Source organism: Seriola dumerili, unplaced genomic scaffold (assembly GCF_002260705.1).
Source record: "Seriola dumerili isolate Sdu_G_001 unplaced genomic scaffold, Sdu_1.0 BDQW01000565.1, whole genome shotgun sequence".
In the NCBI taxonomy this organism is placed as follows: domain Eukaryota; kingdom Metazoa; phylum Chordata; class Actinopteri; order Carangiformes; family Carangidae; genus Seriola; species Seriola dumerili.
The window spans coordinates 411,111-432,777 of NW_019174820.1; the positions used below are offsets into that span (position 1 = coordinate 411,111).

Here is a 21,667-nt window from a genome sequence, read left to right on the forward strand (position 1 = left end):
CCTTCAGAACCGGTTCCGGTCAGAGCATCTATACATCAGCGCCAATGTAAAACCATCCTCCGCTCTTCCATCATCAGTATTACAAGTCACCTCCAGCGAGCAGGTCAAAGGTCAAAGTCAACAGCCGGCAGACATTATCTACATTAGACGTATTCCTGCGACCCTCAGCTGATGATGTGTAATGGAGACACTGAAGTGAGGGAGAATAAGAGTTTTCCCTTCTCTCAGTCAGACTGTGAATTACACTCATGAGTAATAATTTTCATCCACTCAGCCTCCAGAACAGTTAGAGACGTGCCGCCTCTCAGCCGCCGCTTGACTGATATTAGTCAAATTGCGTCATGTGCTTTTAAAGATGACTCTCTTTAACTGCAAGAGGGTGCCGAGTGGAGCGTCGGGCTTCAAAGGAAGATCTCTCTCCTCCAAGGTCGGCTCATATTTTAACTCCAATCTCAATACTTTATGAGCGTGACTGTAATTAAAATGATGGGGTCAGCTTGATATATCAAGACGGCGCAGCCCGCTGAACTTTACACGGGAGTCAAGCAACTTTGTGCTGGTGGGTGGGGCTTGTTCAACACAACAATAAGCTGTAGGGAGATGAGGCCGGCTGAAAATCAGTCGGCCAATAGTTTAAGCCGTCATTGTCAAGAGAGTTGGACCGTTGTGTCTTTTTTAAATCTCAAAAATCAAAAGTACAAGAGCAAATCAGTCAGGATTAAAACACACTGATCGTGACCCATGATATCTTCACCATATCGCCAAGCCCTACCTGTCAGGATCAGTAACTGTTGTTTATTCCCTCTAATAGAAAGACAATGGAAAATTCCCATTTGTTTGTGGAGGGAACCGGGGTGAAGCTAACTTCAGGGTCAGCGTGCAAGATCCATCATCCCAGCAGGTCTCTACTGGATCACACCCGACATGAGTCTGTCGAACTCCTCGTTTCTACCTTATTAAGTGAAAATAAATCACCAATGATCCATTGTTTCAATAAATAAATCAACAGGCTGGTTTTTCATCTGCAGAACGTTGTGCTATAAATTGACATTTGTGTTTCCGAGGTTTGTTTTTCTGTTTGTGTTGTTTTACTGAAACAAAAAAGACACAATGCAATTTGGTAAATGACCACGTCTTTACTCCTCCTCTCTTCCATCTCTTCCTCAAGATAAAGTTAACAGAGAAAAACATGACCCGACACTCCACTGCAAATCATTAGCACCCTAGTGGGTGCAGTGGATGAAGCGGATGCAGCGGATGTAGTGGATGTAGTGGATGAAGCGGGTGCAGTGGGTACAGTGGATGCAGCGGGTGTAGTGGATGCAGTGGATGCAGTGGGTGCAGTGGGTGTAGTGGGTGCAGTGGGTGTAGTGGGTGCAGTGGGTGTAGTGGGTGCAGTGGGTGTAGTGGGTGCAGTGGGTGTAGTGGATGCAGTGGGTGCAGCGGGTGGAGTGGATGAAGCGGGTGCAGTGGGTGCAGTGGATGCAGCGGGTGTAGTGGGTGCAGTGGGTGTAGTGGATGCAGTGGGTGCAGCGGGTGTAGTGGATGAAGCGGGTGCAGTGGGTGCAGTGGCTGCAGCGGGTGCAGTGGATGCAGTGGGTGCAGCGGGTGTAGTGGATGCAGTGGATGTAGTGGATGCAGCGGGTGTAGTGGGTGCAGTGGATGTAGTGGATGCAGTGGATGTAGTGGATGCAGCGGATGCAGCGGATGCAGTGGATGCAGGGGATGCAGCGGGTGCAGTGGGTGTAGTGGATGAAGCGGGTGCAGTGGATGCAGTGGGTGCAGCGGGTGTAGTGGATGCAGTGGATGTAGTGGATGCAGCGGGTGTAGTGGGTGCAGTGGATGTAGTGGATGCAGTGGATGTAGTGGATGCAGCGGATGCAGCGGATGCAGTGGATGCAGGGGATGCAGCGGATGCAGTGGATGCAGCGGATGCAGTGGGTGCAGCGGATGCAGTGGATGTAGTGGGTGCAGCGGGTGTAGTGGGTGCAGTGGATGCAGTGGGTGCAGTGGATGTAGTGGATGCAGCGGATGCAGCGGATGCAGCGGATGCAGTGGGTGCAGCGGATGTAGTGGATGCAGCGGATGCAGTGGATGCAGCGGATGCAGTGGGTGCAGTGGGTGCAGCGGGTGCAGTGGATGTAGTGGGTGCAGCGGGTGTAGTGGATGCAGTGAGTGTAGTGGATGCAGTGGATGCAGTGGGTGCAGTGGATGCAGTGGGTGCAGTGGATGCAGTGGGTGCAGTGGATGAAGCGGGTGCAGTGGATGTAGTGGATGCAGTGGGTGCAGTGGATGTAGTGGGTGCAGCGGGTGCAGTGGATGCAAAACTTCACAGACAAACCAAGTCAGCAGTGATCGATCGGAGAGACTGCCCGCTGCATGAAAGAAGAGGCAGGTGATGAATAGAGGAATGCTGGCGAGGGAGGACAACAGAGACAAAGAGACATCAAGGGGGAGGAGGCACAGGAGGAGGAGGAGGAGGAGGAGGAGGAGGAGGAGGAAACAAATGGAGAAGCTCAACCGGACACGTTAGCAGGCGCGACGTTTGCCAGGTATCGACTGGAATGAAAACGAATGAGGAGAGCGCCTGTGGAAATGCATTACTCACGTCTGCAGAGGAGGACGCCGTGAAGGTAATGTTAAAGAAGAAATACAAAAGCTCTCATAGAAACATTTCAGCAACACAACCTGAGTCGTGCTACTTCCCTAAACACTGTGTTTGACACGGTGCACACACTGGACATGCTGCACTGGGAAATGCAATACAAACCTCAATAATGAGAGAGCAACACAAAACATTAGAGCAAAGACTGACTAATGATTCCAGGAACTTCTGACCACCCATGAAGAAGAGACTGGAGACCAGAGAATGACTTTACCCAGAAACTGAAGCTGCTTCATCAGGTCACACGTGGTTATAAGAGCTGCAGGCAGCACAATTAATTCAGTCTACAAACTTTCTGACAACGACGCAGAAGTTAGAGTCTTTATAACTTGCATTTAAATAAAAAGTATCCTTTATCTTAATGAAGCTACTGTATGATGATCATCAATAAGACATCACTGTGAAAACATTTCTGAACACCCTTTAAAACCAACAGAGCGCTCCATGCACTGTGGCACCAGTGGTTCTCCATTATACTCTCGTTGTATTTAAAGGTATTTCATCAACCGGAGGAGTGTCATGTCCTTCTAAGGCCACGACACAATCCAGATAAATCAGAAATAATCTCCGTCACACCTCAAAACACACATTACATTACTATTCACAAAGACTTCATGTGCGCCGGTGTGAACAGGAAGCAGATTGTTAACTCTGCAGGTGGTTGCTTAGTTGTAGAAAATACTATGAACAAGGAACAAAAGTCAGGGCAGAGATTTCTTTTCTTTATAAAATGCAAAATGTAAGTGAACAACAGCTGCTAGCAAAGACAACGCGGTCAGTAACGCTTGTAATTCATTATCATGTTGTATTCACCATGGTAGTCTGAGGCCGGTCACGTGTTACCGGTCACGTGTTTGGAACGTGACGAATCAGAGAATCTGTTTGAGCGGCTGGAAAACTTCAGTGATGCGTTTAACTAAATCATATTAGTGTGGATGCTGAAATATTCAGTCACCTCACACTGGCAGCAGGATTTCATCAACTGTCACAGATACCTGGTTTCCGTAACTGGGGTAACTCATTAGAGAACCCTGATTTCTCTGAGTACAGGTAACCGAGTGTCTGATTGGCGTTTTCGAAGCGTGCATGTGCGTTGACAAAGACTGCGGACATGAAGAGAGAGATGACACAGAGCGATACGTCGTATTTAGCAGACGTCCAACCAAACGCTGAGAGTCCTGCAGGAGCGTGAAGGAGTGGGTTTGCTCCTGCTGAGACACAGGGGATAGACCTACAGGAGAACTGATTGTCTGAGGGAGGAATGAACAGGCCTATTACCCAGGACACCTGATATTCGCCCCGCCTCCTCCTGGGAAACACTCATACAAATTCATACGAGCCCCCCCCCCCCCCCCCCCCCCCCGTCCTCTCCCTCTTTTTATTCCACCGCCCTTTCTCCAGACAAATTAACATTAAAGAACACATACATGAATCTTAATCCTCCCTCGTCCCCTCTCTCTCCCTCTCTCTCCCTGGTCACATCATCATTGGGGATCTCTCCTTCACATTCATGCATGTCCATCTGAAACCTCTCCCTCCCTTCTCTCTCTTCTTCTGTCGAGAAATTAACATTGCTAAGCACTCATGCACATTCAAACACGTCCCTACATCCCTCGCCTCCCTTCCTCTTCCTCGCTTTGCATCTCCCTCTTTCTAGGCAAATTAACATGGGAGAACAAACACCTTTGTCCTCGTCCGTCTCTTTGGCTCTTTTTCTCTCTCTGGTCAAATTAACTTTGGGAATCACTGAGACATTAATACAAACCCCTGTCCCTCTTTTTTTTCTTCTTCAATGTTTTCATATCGCTCTATCTTTAGGGCAAATTAGCATTGGGAAACACCCCCTCATTGTTTTAGATCTTCTTTTCTTTTCTCTCTCTCCAGACAAATTGACACTGACAACCACATATATGTCCTCTTATCCTCCGTCTGTCTCTCCATCTCCAGCGTGGAGCGTGGGGAGGCTCGGGTGGAGGTTTGCAGAAAGTCAAAGAAAAAAAAATAAAAGAACAAAAACCTCAAATGTGGAACTCCAATTAATTTAAAGCCCCCCTCCCCTCCCCTCCCCTCCCCACACACACACCCATCACCAGCACCAATCAGCCAAGAATAAATCCGCGGCAGATCTAATTACCGCACTGTCTCCAAAGACTCTGGCCGTCGCAAAGCCAATCTTCCCCTCCTTGTTTGAACAGGCTGATGAACTAAGGGACTCGATGGATATCAAGTCATTTTGTTTAATTTATAAATGGATTTTCCCCTAATACTTAAATTATCATCAGCATGAGAGAGGGGGAGAGAGACAGAGAGGGAGATAGAGAGAGATAGAGAGAGACGGGGGGGCACAATGAAAAGGTAAAAAGTCTTGAACATGTGGTGGAGGAGAGGATAGAGGGACAGACGGATGGAGGGATGGGAGACGCAACGCAGAGAATCCAAATGAAGACTGTGTCCTTCCCCCACTTTACAGCGGCCAAGGCTTTTCAATGCGGCGCACTAATCATATTCAAACTCACAGCGGCGATGGCGGGAAGTTGTGGCGATGGAGGGACGTTAGACAAACATCTGAATGAACGAGGATCCATTTAAAGGGAAAGTCGACGGTTTGTGAAAATACGCTCCAGATGTTTTCATCATCAGTATCACCTTCATATGTGTGTGTTGAATGTTCAGTCAGCAGCTGAGCACGACTCCTCTAGTTAATCACCACATTAACTTTGTGTCAGACTTCCAGTCTTTGCTGCTCAACTCCTTTAAGGTTCCCAACCTTTTCTAATTCATGTCCCACTTGAAAAACTCAAAAACACTGGCGGCCCACATCCAACGGCATTATAGTCCAGAGGCCAGATGATGCCTTCTTTTTTATTTTTAAACATTTTAAATATCACTTCGTTTTAAACATTTAAAAACATTATTTCTATTTCTTTTGTTTTTTTTTATATAAATAAATTTTGTGCTGTTTTGAAAATGATTCGTTAGCTCACTTGCAATACCTTCGAGGTCCACCAGGGGGCCGCAGCTCACATGTTGGGAACAGCTGCTTCGAGGGAGAATTATAACACAATATATTTGAACTAATAACACAAATCATTGATCAAATATTGATCCTGTCGCTGTTGAAAACATTTTTCAAACACTCAACAGACCTGGAGTCAGTCAGTGAGACCAGACTGGAGGCTTGAGTTGAGTTCAAAGGTCATGAAAAGTGATGATGATGATGATGAAGGACCGTCCAGGCCTCGTCTTTGCCCTGTGGGACAAACACAAGTTTCCCGCCTGTTCTCCTCCCTCTCTCCCTCGTTGTCCTACCTGGTTCTGGAGTCTCAGAGTGCGACGACGACGACGCGGAGGACGCCCCGTCTTCATTGACGTTTCCCTGGGACAGAGACATCCCTCGGCCCGGAGGAAGCTTCATGCCCAGCTGCTCCGCCATCTCCACGTGGTCGCCGGGGTGGATGTAGTCGAAGACGCTGCTGCCCGTCAGCTCCACCTGCAGGAACACATGTCAGAAAAGGTTCAACTTCCTCCAACCCTTTGTCCCCTTTTCCTCCTTCCTTACTTCGACCTCTGAGCTCCTCCTCCTCCTCCTCTACTCTTTTTATTCTGGACAACTCTAACTTTATTCCTTTCACTCTTATACTCTCCTCCTCCTCCTCCTCTTCTACTCTTTCTTCACCCATCTCCTCCTCCATCTCTACGACCGCTCCTGCTCTCCTTCCTCCTCAAATCCATCACTCTTTCCCTCTCTTCTACCTCGTCCTCCTCTAAGTTTACTTTTTCTCCTCTCCCTGTAACCCTGTCCTTCTTCTCCTCCTCTACCTTCTCTTCCATGCTTCCTTCCTTCTCCTCTTGCTCATCTAATCCCTCCTTTCGTCACCCTCGTCCCCCGATGCATCGTTCCCCCTCTCCACCTCCTCATCCAGCCTGTTCTTCTCCTCTCACTCCTTATCCCCTTTCCCTCATCCTTTCTTTCCAGCTCTTCCTCCTCCTCCTCCTCCTCTAATCCGTCCCTCAGCAGCCGTGGAGAATCAGCGGCGGTTTTTCTTTCTCATGGAAATGGAATAAATAATCTTCTTCTTATTAAATAAATACAGAGTCCCTTCACCTTAAAGACTCTCATTAGCAGCGATAGAAGCGGATTTGTCTTTGTTAATTGGGGATGAGACGAGGGAGCGCCGCCAAAACCACGGCGTTACGCTGCACACACACACACACACACACACACACACACACACACACACACACACAGATTCACGTCAAGGTTATAAATACACACTTAGAAACACTTTAAACTTTTTGTGTGATGAACACGTGCACACACAATCAGGTGCACGATTTTCACCGGCGTCATGTGACTCTTGTGCTCCGTCGTTTAACGTGTGTTTTCATTTGTAGCGTGTCAAAAACATTGTGCACATTTATTTCCACATGCTAATCTGGTAATGTGTGTGTGTGTGTGTGTGTGTGTTCAGGTTTTTGGGGGTCCGCTGGGACAAAGGGGATTACATGGGTGTAATCCCTTTAATAAGAAATCCCTTTAAAGCAATTTAGTCCCCTCATAAAGTCTCATCTGGAGCAGAAAGTGATGATTAAGAAATGAGACTGATCACTGAATCACACACACACACACACCCTTGCAGACCCTGGTGCACCATGGGAGTTAGTGTTCATGTTTACACGTTACAGTGCTAATTGGATCTACATTGTTCTTCCTCGCAATAACACGCCGACTTTTAATCAAATTAAAACTTGGCAGAACTATTTTACATAAAGTCACTGGTGGAGCTAATTACACAGAGGGAACAATACAGAGATGGAATTAGACATTCAGTGAGTTACCGCGGCAACGCTTTAAAATAACGATCACACAGCTGACGAGGAAGTAGCACATCGCTTTAGACGAGCACACATCACGCTAAAGTTTACAGTGGAGGTGAAGTGCAGGTTAACTGCACAGGTTTCCAGTTCAAGTGTCCTTACCCTCAATCACATATCAACACACATCCGGCCCGTAATTGGGCCACATGCGGCGCAACAAACCCCCCCAGAAACCCCCACTCAGTTTCTATCTACGGTGGAAAGAGAGGACGCACCTACAGCCACTCCCAAACCTGAGGGACATCCACGCACAGGTGGGCAGATGACATCAGAAGAGACCCCTTACACCCTGGTCCCCACATGGTCACACCCAGGTCCCCACATGGTCACACCGTGGACATATGCAGGGCCAGACTCGGGCCAGGGTTAGCTACAGTCAGCCTACGGAGCTGCGTCCTGTCAGGATATTAACCGATATTAATGTTTTTATTTGTTTTTTCCTTCTCACTGTTTGATGAGTTTCTACAAATCATGTATCACAGCTGATTGAGCAGCGAGCTAATCACATGAATTAGCCTGTCATGTGAAAGAACAGGAGCTAACATCTGTTTCTGCAGCAGGTGCAATATGTTTACTCGGCAAATAAAGAGACTGATTTAACAGTGTCTGCTTTTTGAAGATGTATGGCGACCTGAGTTTTTTCATCAGCCGGAAACCTTGGCAACCACGACCACTATACATCACGTTACCCTTCCAGCCTTTTACACAGAGCTTGGCCAAGTGATTTAATGCCATCATAATGTTTTTTTCTTTCCTTCTTTCCTCAGAGTCTTTTGTCTTTACGGGACAGCAGACAGCGGAGTGAGACTCAGGATACACACAGAGAGGCGTTCAAGTCCACCAGGACAAAAACTATACACAGCAAACGCTGCAAGGACAAGCGTCCGCTGGGCATCTGGGTCACAGATTTCTAAAATGCTTCTATGAGCTGTTTTATGAGCATCAACATTCAGAAGAACTCACTGAGACAAATGACACATTTCAGCTTGAAAAGAGAGAAATCCCCAAAAACGTATTACTTGTAGTCAATAAGTGGAAAAATTCAGCCAGATCTGCTTCAACTGTTCAGTTGGTTGTTTTGAAAAACAGCTCGGTGTCGGAGGGCTGGAGTTTCACATGAATAAAAGTAGTTATACTGCAAAATACTGTAACTATACTAAACTACCTCAGAGTGATAAACAGTGTTTTCTGCGTTTGGTTTGTGTCTCAAACTGCTGCCTGACAGATTAAGAGACAGCCGGCCAGGCTCTAGTGGAAAAGGCTACTGTGTTGCATTGTGGGAAATGCAGGATGCATTGTTTTTGGAGCTAGGGAATAAACGTCAGGATGTCTCGGCCTCTGGTGCTTTCATTGTTTTTTAAATCTACAGCACCTTCACTGTCAGACAGTTTGTCTTCAATTATTATTAACTACATATATTTGTAGAAGTATACTGAAGCAGTCAATAAGAAGACCTTTCCTCAACCAAAAACATACACCGACTGAAATACTGAGGATAATTAAAGCGTTAACACAGCGTTGGCGTCTGCTCCTAAACAGGGAGAGCGGCGCGTCCTGATGACCTCTGTGCAGAGAAGTGAGCGCTCCCGTCAGACTCAGTTTGAGTTTTGACGTTGTTTGTCTGTTTCGAGTCGTCAGATAAAACTTATTAAAAACACGACAGAGACGGCGGCTTTATCGCTCCACTCGCCCTCCAAGACAAGGACATCGAGTGACAAAAGACAATAAGAATGACGATGATAACCGACGTCCAGAGAGAGAGTGTGCGTGTGTGTGTTTTCTGAATATAACCAAATGTTCAGCGTGTGTGTTAATGTGAATCAAAGTGTGTGTTTACGCTCATATCTGTCCTTCCTCTCTTATCAGTGTCTTCTCCATATTTTAGGACGAGTGTGTGTGTGCTGCTGTCAGCTGTAATTACTGCAGTGTGAGTGGTACATCACCACCGCCGTTCAGCTGTGTGTAACCTTTATTTAAAACAGGACAGTCGACAAACAACAAAGTGACACAGTGAGAGTCAGAAACAGAGCGAACCGGCACGACTCCCTCTGCTGCTGTCACCATGACGATAAGATGATGATGCTGATGTTGACTTTATTTTAATAAAAGGGTTTCCTGTTGCGTTTTATTGTGAAGGCCTCTCACCTCGTTTGAAACAGAAACAGTAGAAATTATTCTATTTTTACACAATATAATATTTGGTTCATAAAGCCAAACATTCATCACCACCAACACAACCCAGTCTCCTCAGGGGAATCTCGTTCTACCTGTGTTCACACCTGTTCACATCTCATTCACAGACAGACAGACCCTGAGTCAGTACGAACTTAAATCTTGTTGTAAACTCCAGTGAAGAGTCAGACGGTATAAACATCCTAAGAGCTGGAACCATCTGATAGAGGATAGACACAGTACAATACACTATCCAGACACTATTCGTTTCTGGGCGACGTGGGCCGACCTATCCCAAGACTCGCTGCCACCTGATAAGTCACTTTACAAAAGGAGGATGAAGGACTCTGTTTAAGGATAAACAGGAAATCCTCTCATTTGGATTTGGTCTTTGTGGTCTAGAAAGTCTGGCCTCTGAGGGACGGGGCCCCTGGATTGGGACACGGCTCCGGTGTGTAATACGATGATTAAAACGACCTCAGGATTTAAAGACAAGTTGTTGGTTGTTATTAAGAAGTTTCACATTTTTCTAAATCAACCTGTTCACACGCAGTTATAAAGAAGCGGCCCAGTATGACCAGTCTGATCTGTAGCTCCACTGGAGCAGGTGGGAGTCGGGTGCCTTGCTCAAGAACACATCAGTAGTGGTAATGAGTGAGGGGCACAGGGACCTTCCGCACTGCGTCACTCTGCTCGTGGTAAAACTGAAGAGCAGGAAACTCTTTTTTATAGTGAAGGAACAATTAATGAAAAACAAAACAACAAATAAAAGACAAGAAAACTGAAGCGTTGAATTCTCATTTATCACATTCTCACTCTCCGGATCACACTTTAATTAATATGGAAGCCACACACACACACACACACACACACACACACACACACACACACACACCTAAAAACAGTAAAAAACCTCTGTGTGACTTTGCAAAGTACTAATCAAATGAATTGATGTTGGCTCGCAGGGTTCAGAATTAATTACAGCATTAAACATTAGCTAAGTGGGGTAATATTCCAAGTTTGATAGTGCATAATTACTCTGCTGTTAATGATTCACGGGGCGGCGGCGAGGAGCGAGGAAAAACTTTGAGCGAGGAGAAACAACGGACACGAGCTCAAGTGTCAAACACCTGCAGAGAAACTTCATCTGTTCTTGAAACGAGGAAAATCTTCATTTTTCTTCACATGAAATTTGTTTTTTTTATTTGAAAGTGTAGGATAAAAAATATAAAATATAAAATCACAGATCAACTTGGGATGGATGAGACTTTGTCGTCAGGACTTCTGGAACTTTGTGATGTCACAACAAAGCAGTCACCAAGCCCCGCCCACCTGGACCCACCATCCAAACCTTTACAGGATTTGGTTTCTCTGAGTGTTTTTACCTGAAATATGATATATTTTTATTGATCACTTTATAAATCTGTACATCTCAAAGTTTAATAGAAAAAAACATCCATAAATTCAACATAAAATTTATAGTTTGTATTAATCTGAATTTCAGTGTTCACACAACTGTGTTTTTTGTGTTGATGTGTTGCAGTGTGTTCCCAGAGTGCAATCATGTGTAAGTGCATATTACAGTGTCTGTGATCACACACATCATATGTGTGTGTGTGTGTGTGTGTGTGTGAGGATGGAGCTAGTCTCCAGTTGACAGCACTAGTGTGTTATCAGTCAGATGAACGGGGCGGAATCTCTATTGTCAGTAGAGTAGCATGAACACACACACACTCACTCACTCACTCACACACTCACACACACACACACACACACACACACACACACACACACACACACACACACACACACACACACACACACACACACACACACACAAAGTGTCCATATCCAAGACACTTTCCTTGTCAACAGCTCAGAGGATGACAAATGAACGGTCCATTATGAACTGTTTGCCACAGTGTGTGTGTGTGTGTGTGCGCGCGCGCGTATGGATGTGTCAGCCCGGCTCTGATAAATGGTGATTTATTAGGCAAAACAAAACACAGAACACTGAACGCAATCACATCATCTGGCTGAGAGAGAGAGAGAGAGGGAGAGAGAGAGAGAGAGGGAGAGAGAGAGAGAGAGAGGGAGAGAGAGGGGTGAGTATAAAGGGAGATGAACAGAAGGATGAAATACAGCAGATTTCAGGTAAAACACTGAGAGAAACCAAATCCTGCAAGGTTTGGATGGTGGGTCCAGGTGGGCGGGGCTTGGTGACTGCTTTGTTGTGACATCACAAAGTTCCAGAAGTCCTGACGGCTGGTTTTAAGGCTCAGTTTCTGAATACAGGCTGTGTGCATTTCTCTGTGGACTGAGGCTTTGATACTTTCACAGTATTAATATAGAAGCTAGAGCTGATCTATAATCACACTACACATGGACACAGACCTTTACACTGGAGGAGCTTTAACCTTCTGATAGACGTGGATATCAGCAGGTTTTTGGATACGAGCAAATATCGTGACGCCTTCAAACCTTTAAATCAGATTCTCCACAGCTGCATGTAAATGGGAATATTAGAGCAATATTAATTTCCATTGCCATGTAAACAGCTGAGTAGGAACACTGTCTTTGTCTGAACACTTTGTGCATGTAAACATAGTGATTGTTTAAAACTGAACTGATATATATTTTATGCTCTTATTGTTGTAAATGTGTCAGACTGTCTGCACGTTCATTTCCTCTTTGCTGACTGAGGCAGTTTCATGTCAACAGCTCCGCTGATTAGTGACATGAGGCAGAATTAGACTCTGCTACAGAGAGTGTGTGTGAGTGTGAGTGTGTGTGTGTGGGGTTTTAACCCCGAGAGGAGCAGAAAGTAAGAGATCCTTCACTTCGATCAATACACACACATGCACACGCACACACACACTCCTTCTGTCTCAGTGACACAAATCACTAAAGCTTCTTCAACTTGCTGACTTGTTAAAGGAAAACACACACACACACACACACACACACACACACACACACACTAACTGACTCCATGGTGGTGTTTGTGTCATGTTTTGTTGTTCATCATCATCTGTTCTTTCACTTCTTTTTCACACCGATCCCTCCCTCCCTCTCTCTCTCTCTCTCTCTCTCTCTCTGAGGACGCGAGGTTGTGAAGTGATGAGTGTAGGTGAGGTGCATTCTGGGTACATCATAGAGTTACAGGATGGACACACACACTAAATCACACACTTAAGCCTGCGGAGAGAGTGGGACAGGTGTTTTTTTTTTAACAAACACACACACACACACACACACACACACACACACACACACACACACACACACACACACACACACACACACACACACACGCAGGTTTAAATCAGTCTGCTGGGTTTCATGTCAATGTGTTGGTTCAGCGTAAAATTTACAGCCAGGTAGCAAACAGGGCTTTCCAGGGGAAGACACAAGGGCTCAGAGGACACGGACACACACATGTACACACAGAGAAACACACAACAACAGTGAAGCCTGAGCTGCAGCTGACCTCATGTATGTTGTCCACACAGGCCACCGTAGGCCCTGCCACACACCCGCTCACTGCTACAGCTGCTTCTGTCACCGGCAGGGGGAAACAAGTCAAACAAGTAACTGCTGTCACTTCAGAAACCACACAACTCATCACTTCCTGCAGAGGTTTCAAAATAAAATGCAGCCAGGAAAGGGAAGGATTATGTCCTGTTATAGGCTTTTATTATGAAATATCTGTGCAGGAGAAGAGGAACCGGACATTTCTGGGTTCTCATCATCAACCTCATCAACAGTTAAACCTACTACAGCTTCACGGTTATCGTGGCCAAAACCAATATTATGTTGCTATCTATATGTATATCTATAGAACATCCGAATGATGATAATAATAATACAATCAGTCAAATTCATCTGTCACTTTGTTTACAGCCTGGTACAAAAACTCCTTCATGACACCTGTTTATATAACTCACCACATTTTATTAAGGACGGTGGGCGTATTTACAGTCTATGGCCCCAAAACGACTTGCTTCTGTCCAGGTGACAGCGCCCTCTACTGGCCTGAAGAGGAGGTCAGGTGATGTAGTTCTATAGCAACAACGTTCATGGACGTGAGGACAAAACATCGGACTTTAAGGTTTGTCAAACCAATAGTTAATGTTTCTTTTAACCAGGAGGACATCTTCTTTAACCACATCGTAACCATGACGACAAAAGTCCTCTGATGAAGTGTTTAAAAGTCAGAGGATCTGTGGGACGTTGAATAAAAACTTCAACTGACAGACCAAAGATGAAGAGGAAAGACGGCACCAACACACAATCTTCAGTTAAAACCTTCACATGTGTGTGTGTGTGTGTGTGTGTGTGTTTTCAGGAGGGATGGAAAGAGCTCGACAGCTTCAGCTTATTTTATTCAGAAGAGGATAAACGTGTTAAACACATACACTCATTTTAAACGCTCAGTTTGAATCTGCCACTTAAATTTAAATGTATTAAATGTACAGGAGCGAGCACGCACACGCGCACGCGCACGCACACACACACAGTTGTATAAACACACAGGTCATTTCCTAAACCTCTCCTGGTGTTTGGGGAGGTTTGATGACTCGTGGATATTTAACAGCTGATTTTAATGTAAACATCCATATTTCACACTGAGAGAAACAAAAGCGTCGTGTGGTGATTTTCTTTTTCCAAAAAACAAACAACACACAGACGCACACACACCATCATGGACGACCTACACACATGGACTCAGGCGTCCAGCTGATTTGTTTGTCTCCCCTCTGTCCTTTTTTCTGTTTTTATCTGTTTTATCAGTCTTCTGTCCTTTCTCTCTCTCTCTCTCAGCTATGTGTTTTCAAAGTCTCTCGCCCGCTCACCAAATCCACTGTGCGGCCCTAAAGACCTGAAAATCTCTCCTCTGTTCTCCCCAAATCTCACAACAATGGCGGTCTTTGAACGTTTAGAGCGAGGACCCCAGACACTGATAAGCCCAGTGTCGAACGTCCAAACGCCAGGGCCAATCCCTGCCTCCCAGTGCATTATGGGACTGTGATAAGGACACAATGGAGGAGCACTTTCATCATGTTTCTCATGCTAATTCCTCCACTGCTGCTTATTCCTTTTATTGAGGAGATTTCATTTGTTTGGTGTGTTAATGACTCGTACTGAGCTCCAGGTGCAGTGTGTGTGTGTGTGTGTGTGTGTGTGTGTCTTTTTGCCCCAAGGACCTTTCTGCCTGATGAATGAGATTTAGCCTTGAGCTTGTCCACACACACACACACACACACACACACACACACACACACACACACACACACACACACACGTACAGTATATAGCCCCTGAGGTTATACTAAGTGTGTGTCTGAGTCTTGAGGCCACTTTGCTCTCTTTGTGTGTGTGTGTGTGTGTGTGTGTGTGTGCGTGTGTGTGTGTATGACAGACAGGTTGTACAAGCGCACCTACGGAGCGCACTGTTGTGGCGTAACACAGTGCCCTCCGTGCTTGTGCGTAGGGATACGGTAGTTCAGTGGTTGAAAAATGTAGTGCCAAAGGAAAGAGTTGTTTTTCACAGGAAGATAAAGATGAAAATCTTCTACATGAAGATTCATTTAAACAGATTGTTTTGTGTCTAAAACAGGTGTTTTCTGGTGGCCCCGCCCACAGCAGCTCTTCACTCTGACACTCAGGTGATGCAGTCGGCTTTCCTAACTGAGAGCCAATGATCATGATCTACTGCAGGTAATGAACTGACTATATCTGACTTCACACAACCCCACGTCAAAACACCTGAACTGCCCCTTTAAGACAGACAGGTCGTCACCATGACGACGGAGCACACTGACATCTTCAGCTTCGTGTTCACATCATCTAACCCAGACGTTTGACCACGGTCTGGATTGATGTCGACATCAGTTTCGACAAGGGAATTTAAAGATTAAAGATGGTTATGATAAAACTGGACGTGGAGTTTAACGCTCGTGAACAGACACGGCGTTTACAGACGGACCGACCACCACTGACGACCTCCCGTCATCCAGTGTCACCATCCTGTTATTGGGGGCGTGACGGGGGAGTAATGAGCTAGCTCCCAGTATTTACCACAGAAATCCCTTCCAATGAATCATTATTGATCATTATTATCTGGTGATTGACATGATGATGTGTCTGGTGTATAAACTGCTTCAGGAAGACGAGCCTCTGTGTGAATTTAAGAGAGAGAGAGTGAGTGAGGGAGAAGGGGGGAGGGCGAGAGGATCCTCTCTCTACTAAACACTAATATATGAGCCTGCAGCCGTAATAAAAGTATATTTATTATAAATATCCTCCATTCATTTCTCCAGCAGCATTTACAGCCGGCAGTAAGCAGCCATTTTAATGCTGCGGCTCGGCTCTGAACATTTCTCAGCTGAAGGACTCGGCTCACGCTGAACGGGTGTGTTTACTTCAAGTGTGTCTGCTGAAAAAGAGGCAAATAAAACTTCTTCTTGTTGTTTCATCATCCACTCACACAGCTGAGCTCCTCACGGCTTCATACTGACCTCAGGTCTCTACCTGATAGATTCACACTGGGAATAATCAACCATCAGTGTGCGGTTCTGTCGCTCCGGATGTTTTACACCTGACGTAACTTTTCATTTCTTTTCTATTAAACTATGGTCATGTGATAGTGCATATCCTTTTTTTTATTCACTTAATTCTTTGTGGGTGCATTCAACTGTTAAACTAAACATCCTGTTTAACGTGTCGAACAGAAGCAGGTGAGAAACAGGAAGGTGTTTTACTCCCAAAATCCTCAAATATAAAACAGGAGAAATTACAAAATAAAAGCACACCTGGTTAGAGTGTCAAATGAAGGCTCTGCCTGACACGGTTTATCGTTTTACAATCTGGAACATGAGATGTGAACGTTTGCAGGTGAATGTGAAGTGAAGAAATCAAAGAGCAAGAAGAGAATGAGCAGCCGAGGACGCACAGATGGAGAGAAGAAGAAGAAGAAGAAGAAGTTGTTGTAATGGACTGCAGAGGAATCAATATTAATTCAACATCAGACGTACTGATTAAAAAACACAAGACCGACAACTTTCATGCTGCAGCAGAGAGTGTGTGTGTGTGTGTGTGTGTCTGTGTGTGTACACGCCAAATAACTCATTAAAACATCTCCAGCATCAAAGCTGAGAGAAGTCAGAGCATCATCAATACACAGTTAACAACACGGACCTCTCTGTGTGTTTGTGTGTGTGTGTTTGTTTGTTTGTTTGTGTGTGTGTGTGTGTGTGTGTGTGTGTGTGTGTGCACGTGTGTGTGTGTGTGCGTGTGTGTTTGCTGCAGGATTCAGCTCAGTGTTTTTTTTTTATTCGGCTTTAATTTTCTATAAATGGGAGTGTGTGTGTTTGTCTGCTACTCACGTGTTGATACTGTTTTCTGTGGACTCTGTGGACAACTGTGTGTGTGTGTGTGTGTGTGTGTGTCTACAGGGCAATTAATTGAGCAGCAATTGGAATGCGTCGCTGCAGCCCGTTGTGAGCCCCTACAGGGCTTTAAATGCAGACAAACACACACACACACACACACACACGCACACACAAAGACAAAAGGCGCACACACACACACACACATGCAGTGGAGTTCCCTCAGGATCTCCACATTCAGCTGTTGTGACCTTGACAAGAACAACACAAACTGCTGCTCTCTCTCTCACTCTCTCTGTTTCTCTACCTCGATCTCTCTTTTTTTTAAACTTTCATTAACGTCTCTCTTCCTCTGTCTCCTCGGTTTTTTGTGTTTCATTTTGTTTCTGTCTCTAACTTTCTTCTCTTCTGCTTCTCTGTGTATTTTAGTTATTTCCTTTCTCTCTCTCTCTCTCTCTCTCTCTGTTTAGCCAGACAAGAAGAGCTGTGATTGGTGATTTTTTTAGTGACAGTAAATAGAAGCCACAATTATCATTTAACATATTAAGGAGTGGGACAGGAAACATCTTTCACAATAAAAGCTTTGCTGGGAAGCTCTATGTCTGATCATTTCACTGTTTAGAAGCTGAACTGATGTTCAGTACAGAGTGTATGTGTGACATATATGTCATCTATAAGGGGATGTATTATTATCACAGAAACATGCTCTAGATATATGAAGATATAAGTTAATAACATACATGAAATATACATGTATATGAACCTAGAGAACACAAACAAAACTAGCATTAATTTGACTTTTGCTTGTTTTCCCTTACGACACACAAAACTGACAGAAAGAGCCTCTCTCCGAATGTCACACTGTTCATTTAGGTAGTAAACACACACACACACACACACACACACACACACACACACACAGGACTGGTTCACCAGACACGCGTCCTGCTGTCAGTCAAATATACAACAGTGTGAAACAGTTTTATCGTGTGTGACTGAGAATCAAACAACAAACATCTGAAACTCACATCAGTGACTCTCATCACTGTCGCACTTCATCACCTCAAACACACACACCGTCCTTTATTTAGACTCCGCCCACACACACCGTCCTTTATTTAGACTCCGCCCACACACACCGTCCTGCTGCCACAAACACACACTACAGCACCGCATGTGGATTAATACGCCGCTGAAAATAGTCCCCAACAAACGCTCTACCTCCTCCTGTTTCCTGCGGTGAAAAGCAGTTTTTAGGAAACAACTGAGCCTTTTTAAAAACACATTTCCATGCTGAGTATGAACCAATGAGCTCAGAGCTGAGAGTCAGACACTCACTGTTGGTTTGTCGACAGTGAGAAAAATCTAGAATCACAGCAGCCTTCATTCTGACAACTCTTAATGAGTTCCAGTCTACTGACTCTTGGATAACTGGACTGAGAAATAATTGTGAAGGTTATTTCTTTCCTCCTTATTTTCTTCTGTAATTGCCTTTTTTTTTTAAACATTTGTAATTAATTCACTTTATTTTTCTTGTGTAGGTGTGCATGTGCTTATTATAAAAATATACCTGTTGCATTGCTGTGTTTATAATTTGCAATCAAATAATTCAGGAACATTTAAAATAAATAAGAATAAATGTTTTAAAAGCAGTTAAATGTTCCAGTGAGAAGCTGAAACTCAGTCAGAAGCTGAAGTTGGGGGTGAAGCAGCGTCTCCTCCCTGACGGAGGTGATAGCTGCCGCTCAGTATCCGCACAACAACCAGAGCGGCTGCTGCCGTCGCCTCTCGGCTGCTCCTGATTATGTATGAGTTGTCTATTAGATAGGGATTTAGGGAACATGAGCTATACTGTATATCTGGATATGATCTGAGGACAATCTGCCAGCTTCAAACAGAGAGGGGGACGGCGGCTGACGGAGAGGCTTCACTATCTGAAATGACTGTTTGTTTTCAATTTCACATTCCAGCTGATTTCCTCTGGATCGGGGCACAGGGAGGTTATTACCGACGCAGACGAGCCTGCCAGGACCGGAGAGAGAGTGTGTGTGTGTGTGTGTTTTATGTACCACATTACTGAGACTGTGTGTGAGTGTTTAGAGACACACAGTGTGTGTGGAGTCGTGTGTATCAGCAGAACTGTAAATATGGGCACATGAGTTAGTGTTGTATTTCCATAAAGTGGGGAGAGTTGTGGGAAGTCAGATTTAAAAAAAACAAAAAAAAACAAAGATTAAGATTAAGATTATTATTATTATTATTATTATTATTATTATATAGACTCTTAGTCTCTGGGATGGGACAAGAACCAAAGATTCTGGATCCTCCATTTCCCATGATGCAATGCAAACCTTTCTAAGATCCTACACCCAGGAAGTAACGCTGACATGGAAACAACCCTGAAGCTCCTCCAGAGCCAACACAGACATCCATCAGCTGTTTCACAGGCTTCGTATTAATGAAGCAATCTGAACCCAGAGTCTGTGCTAAAATCAACAATAATTTACTTGAAAGCTGCATTAATCAACATTTTTACATTAACAGTGGATCAAATGAAATAAAAACAGGGGATTTCTTGAGATAATTAGACCAAACTCAATTTCAGCTTCTGTCAGTTTCAGTGTGTTTCAATGTGTTTCACTGTGTTACACTGTTTCAGTGTGTTTCACTGTGTTACACTGTGTTTCAGTGTGTTACACTGTGTTTCAGTGTGTTTCAGTGTGTTTCACTGTGTTACACTGTTTCACTGTGTTACACTGTGTTTCACTGTGTTTCACTGTGTTTCACTGTGTTACACTGTTTCACTGTGTTACACTGTGTTTTACTGTGTTTCACTGTTTCAGTGTGTTTCAGTTTGTTACACTGAGTTTCACTGTGTTTCAGTGTGTTACACTGAGTTTCACTGTGTTACACTGTGTTTCAGTGTGTTTCACTGTGTTACACTGTGTTTCAGTGTGTTTCACTGTGTTACACTGTGTTTCAGTGTGTTTCACTGTGTTACACTGTGTTTCAGTGTGTTTCACTGTGTTTCACTGTGTTTCACTGTGTTTCACTGTGTTTCACTGTGTTTCACTGTGTTTCACTGTGTTTCACTGTGTTTCACTGTGTTTCACTGTGTTTCACTGTGTTTCACTGTGTTTCACTGTGTTTCAGTGTGTTACACTGTGTTTCAGTGTGTTTCACTGTGTTACACTGTGTTTCACTGTGTTTCACTGTGTTTCAGTGTGTTTCACTGTGTTACACTGTGTTTTACTGTGTTTCAGTGTGTTACACTGTGTTTCACTGTGTTTCACTGTGTTTCACTGTGTTACACTGTGTTTCAGTGTGTTTCACTGTGTTTCAGTGTGTTTCACTGTGTTACACTGTGTTTTACTGTGTTTCAGTGTGTTACACTGTGTTTCACTGTGTTTCACTGTGTTTCACTGTGTTACACTGTGTTTCAGTGTGTTTCACTGTGTTTCAGTGTGTTTCACTGTTTCAGTGTGTTACACTGTGTTTCACTGTGTTTCACTGTTTCAGTGTGTTTCAGTGTGTTTCACTGTGTTTAACTGTGTTTCATTGTGTTTAACTGTGTTTCAGTGTGTTTAACTGTGTTTCAGTGTGTTTCAGTGTGTTACACTGTGTTTCACTGTGTTTAACTGTGTTTCATTGTGTTTAACTGTGTTTCAGTGTGTTTCAGTGTGTTACACTGTGTTTCAGTGTGTTTCAGTGTGTTACACTGTGTTCTGCCTGTGCAGCAACAAACAGGAAACTTTACCACAGACACGTGTGGACAGTGGATGTGCACACCTCCCTGACACACCTGCCTTCCTGTAAGAAACGAGCCCACAGGTCTCCTGTCAGCAGGTTGTTATGATGTCATAGTTAGGTTTGTTGCTAGGCAACAGCTAGTGGTCGTAGTCATGATGACAGGAGCAAAGGGAAAAGTGTTAGTGACGTAGTATAAAGAGACAAAGTCCACGTCAGGAGGAGGTGGTGGTGGATGGATGTGACACAGGAGAGCGGTGTTTACAATTACTGTGTGAAACCAGCTGTTTATGTTGTAACCATGACAACAGAGATCACTTAATGTTGAGGAAGAAATTATTTTAACCCAAAACACCATCCTCTCCCAAACCTAACCGAGCCATGACCGTTTATTACTGTACCCATGGCGATGAAGGAAGGTACGCTGCTCTCGGTACAGTCCACGTGTTTATTTCTGTAACCATGACAACCGAGGTCTGGTACTCCTGTGTGTGTGTGTGTGTGTGTGTGAGTCTGAATGTGTTTGTTGCTGTTGTGTGTGACTGTGACTGTTTTATATAAAAGCCTTGTGTGTATCTATGAATGTGTGTGTGTGTGTGTGTGTATATCTATGAATGTGTGTGTGTGTATGTGTGTGTGTGTGTGTGTGTGTGTGTGTGTCTCTCCCTATCAGTTAGACAAGTCATTATTCTTGGCTGACAGCTCTCAGCTCCCGCTCCTCTGCCAGGTAATGAATTCTCCTCCAGATAAAGAAAATAAAAATCATCTTTAATTTCTCCGCCTCGCCGTTGTGTAAACTCTGATTCTTTCCGCC

General features: G+C 44.5%; 1 protein-coding gene across 1 annotated transcript in view; it reads right to left on the minus strand.

The window, feature by feature from the left end:
* The window catches only part of npas3 (neuronal PAS domain protein 3), a 300,964-nt gene that overhangs the window by 49,478 nt on the left and 229,819 nt on the right, over positions 1 to 21,667 (minus strand). The window contains exon 6 of the mRNA XM_022764686.1: positions 5,975 to 6,155. Coding sequence (XP_022620407.1) covers positions 5,975 to 6,155 — 181 coding nt within the window. The remainder of the gene's footprint in view (positions 1 to 5,974; positions 6,156 to 21,667) is intronic.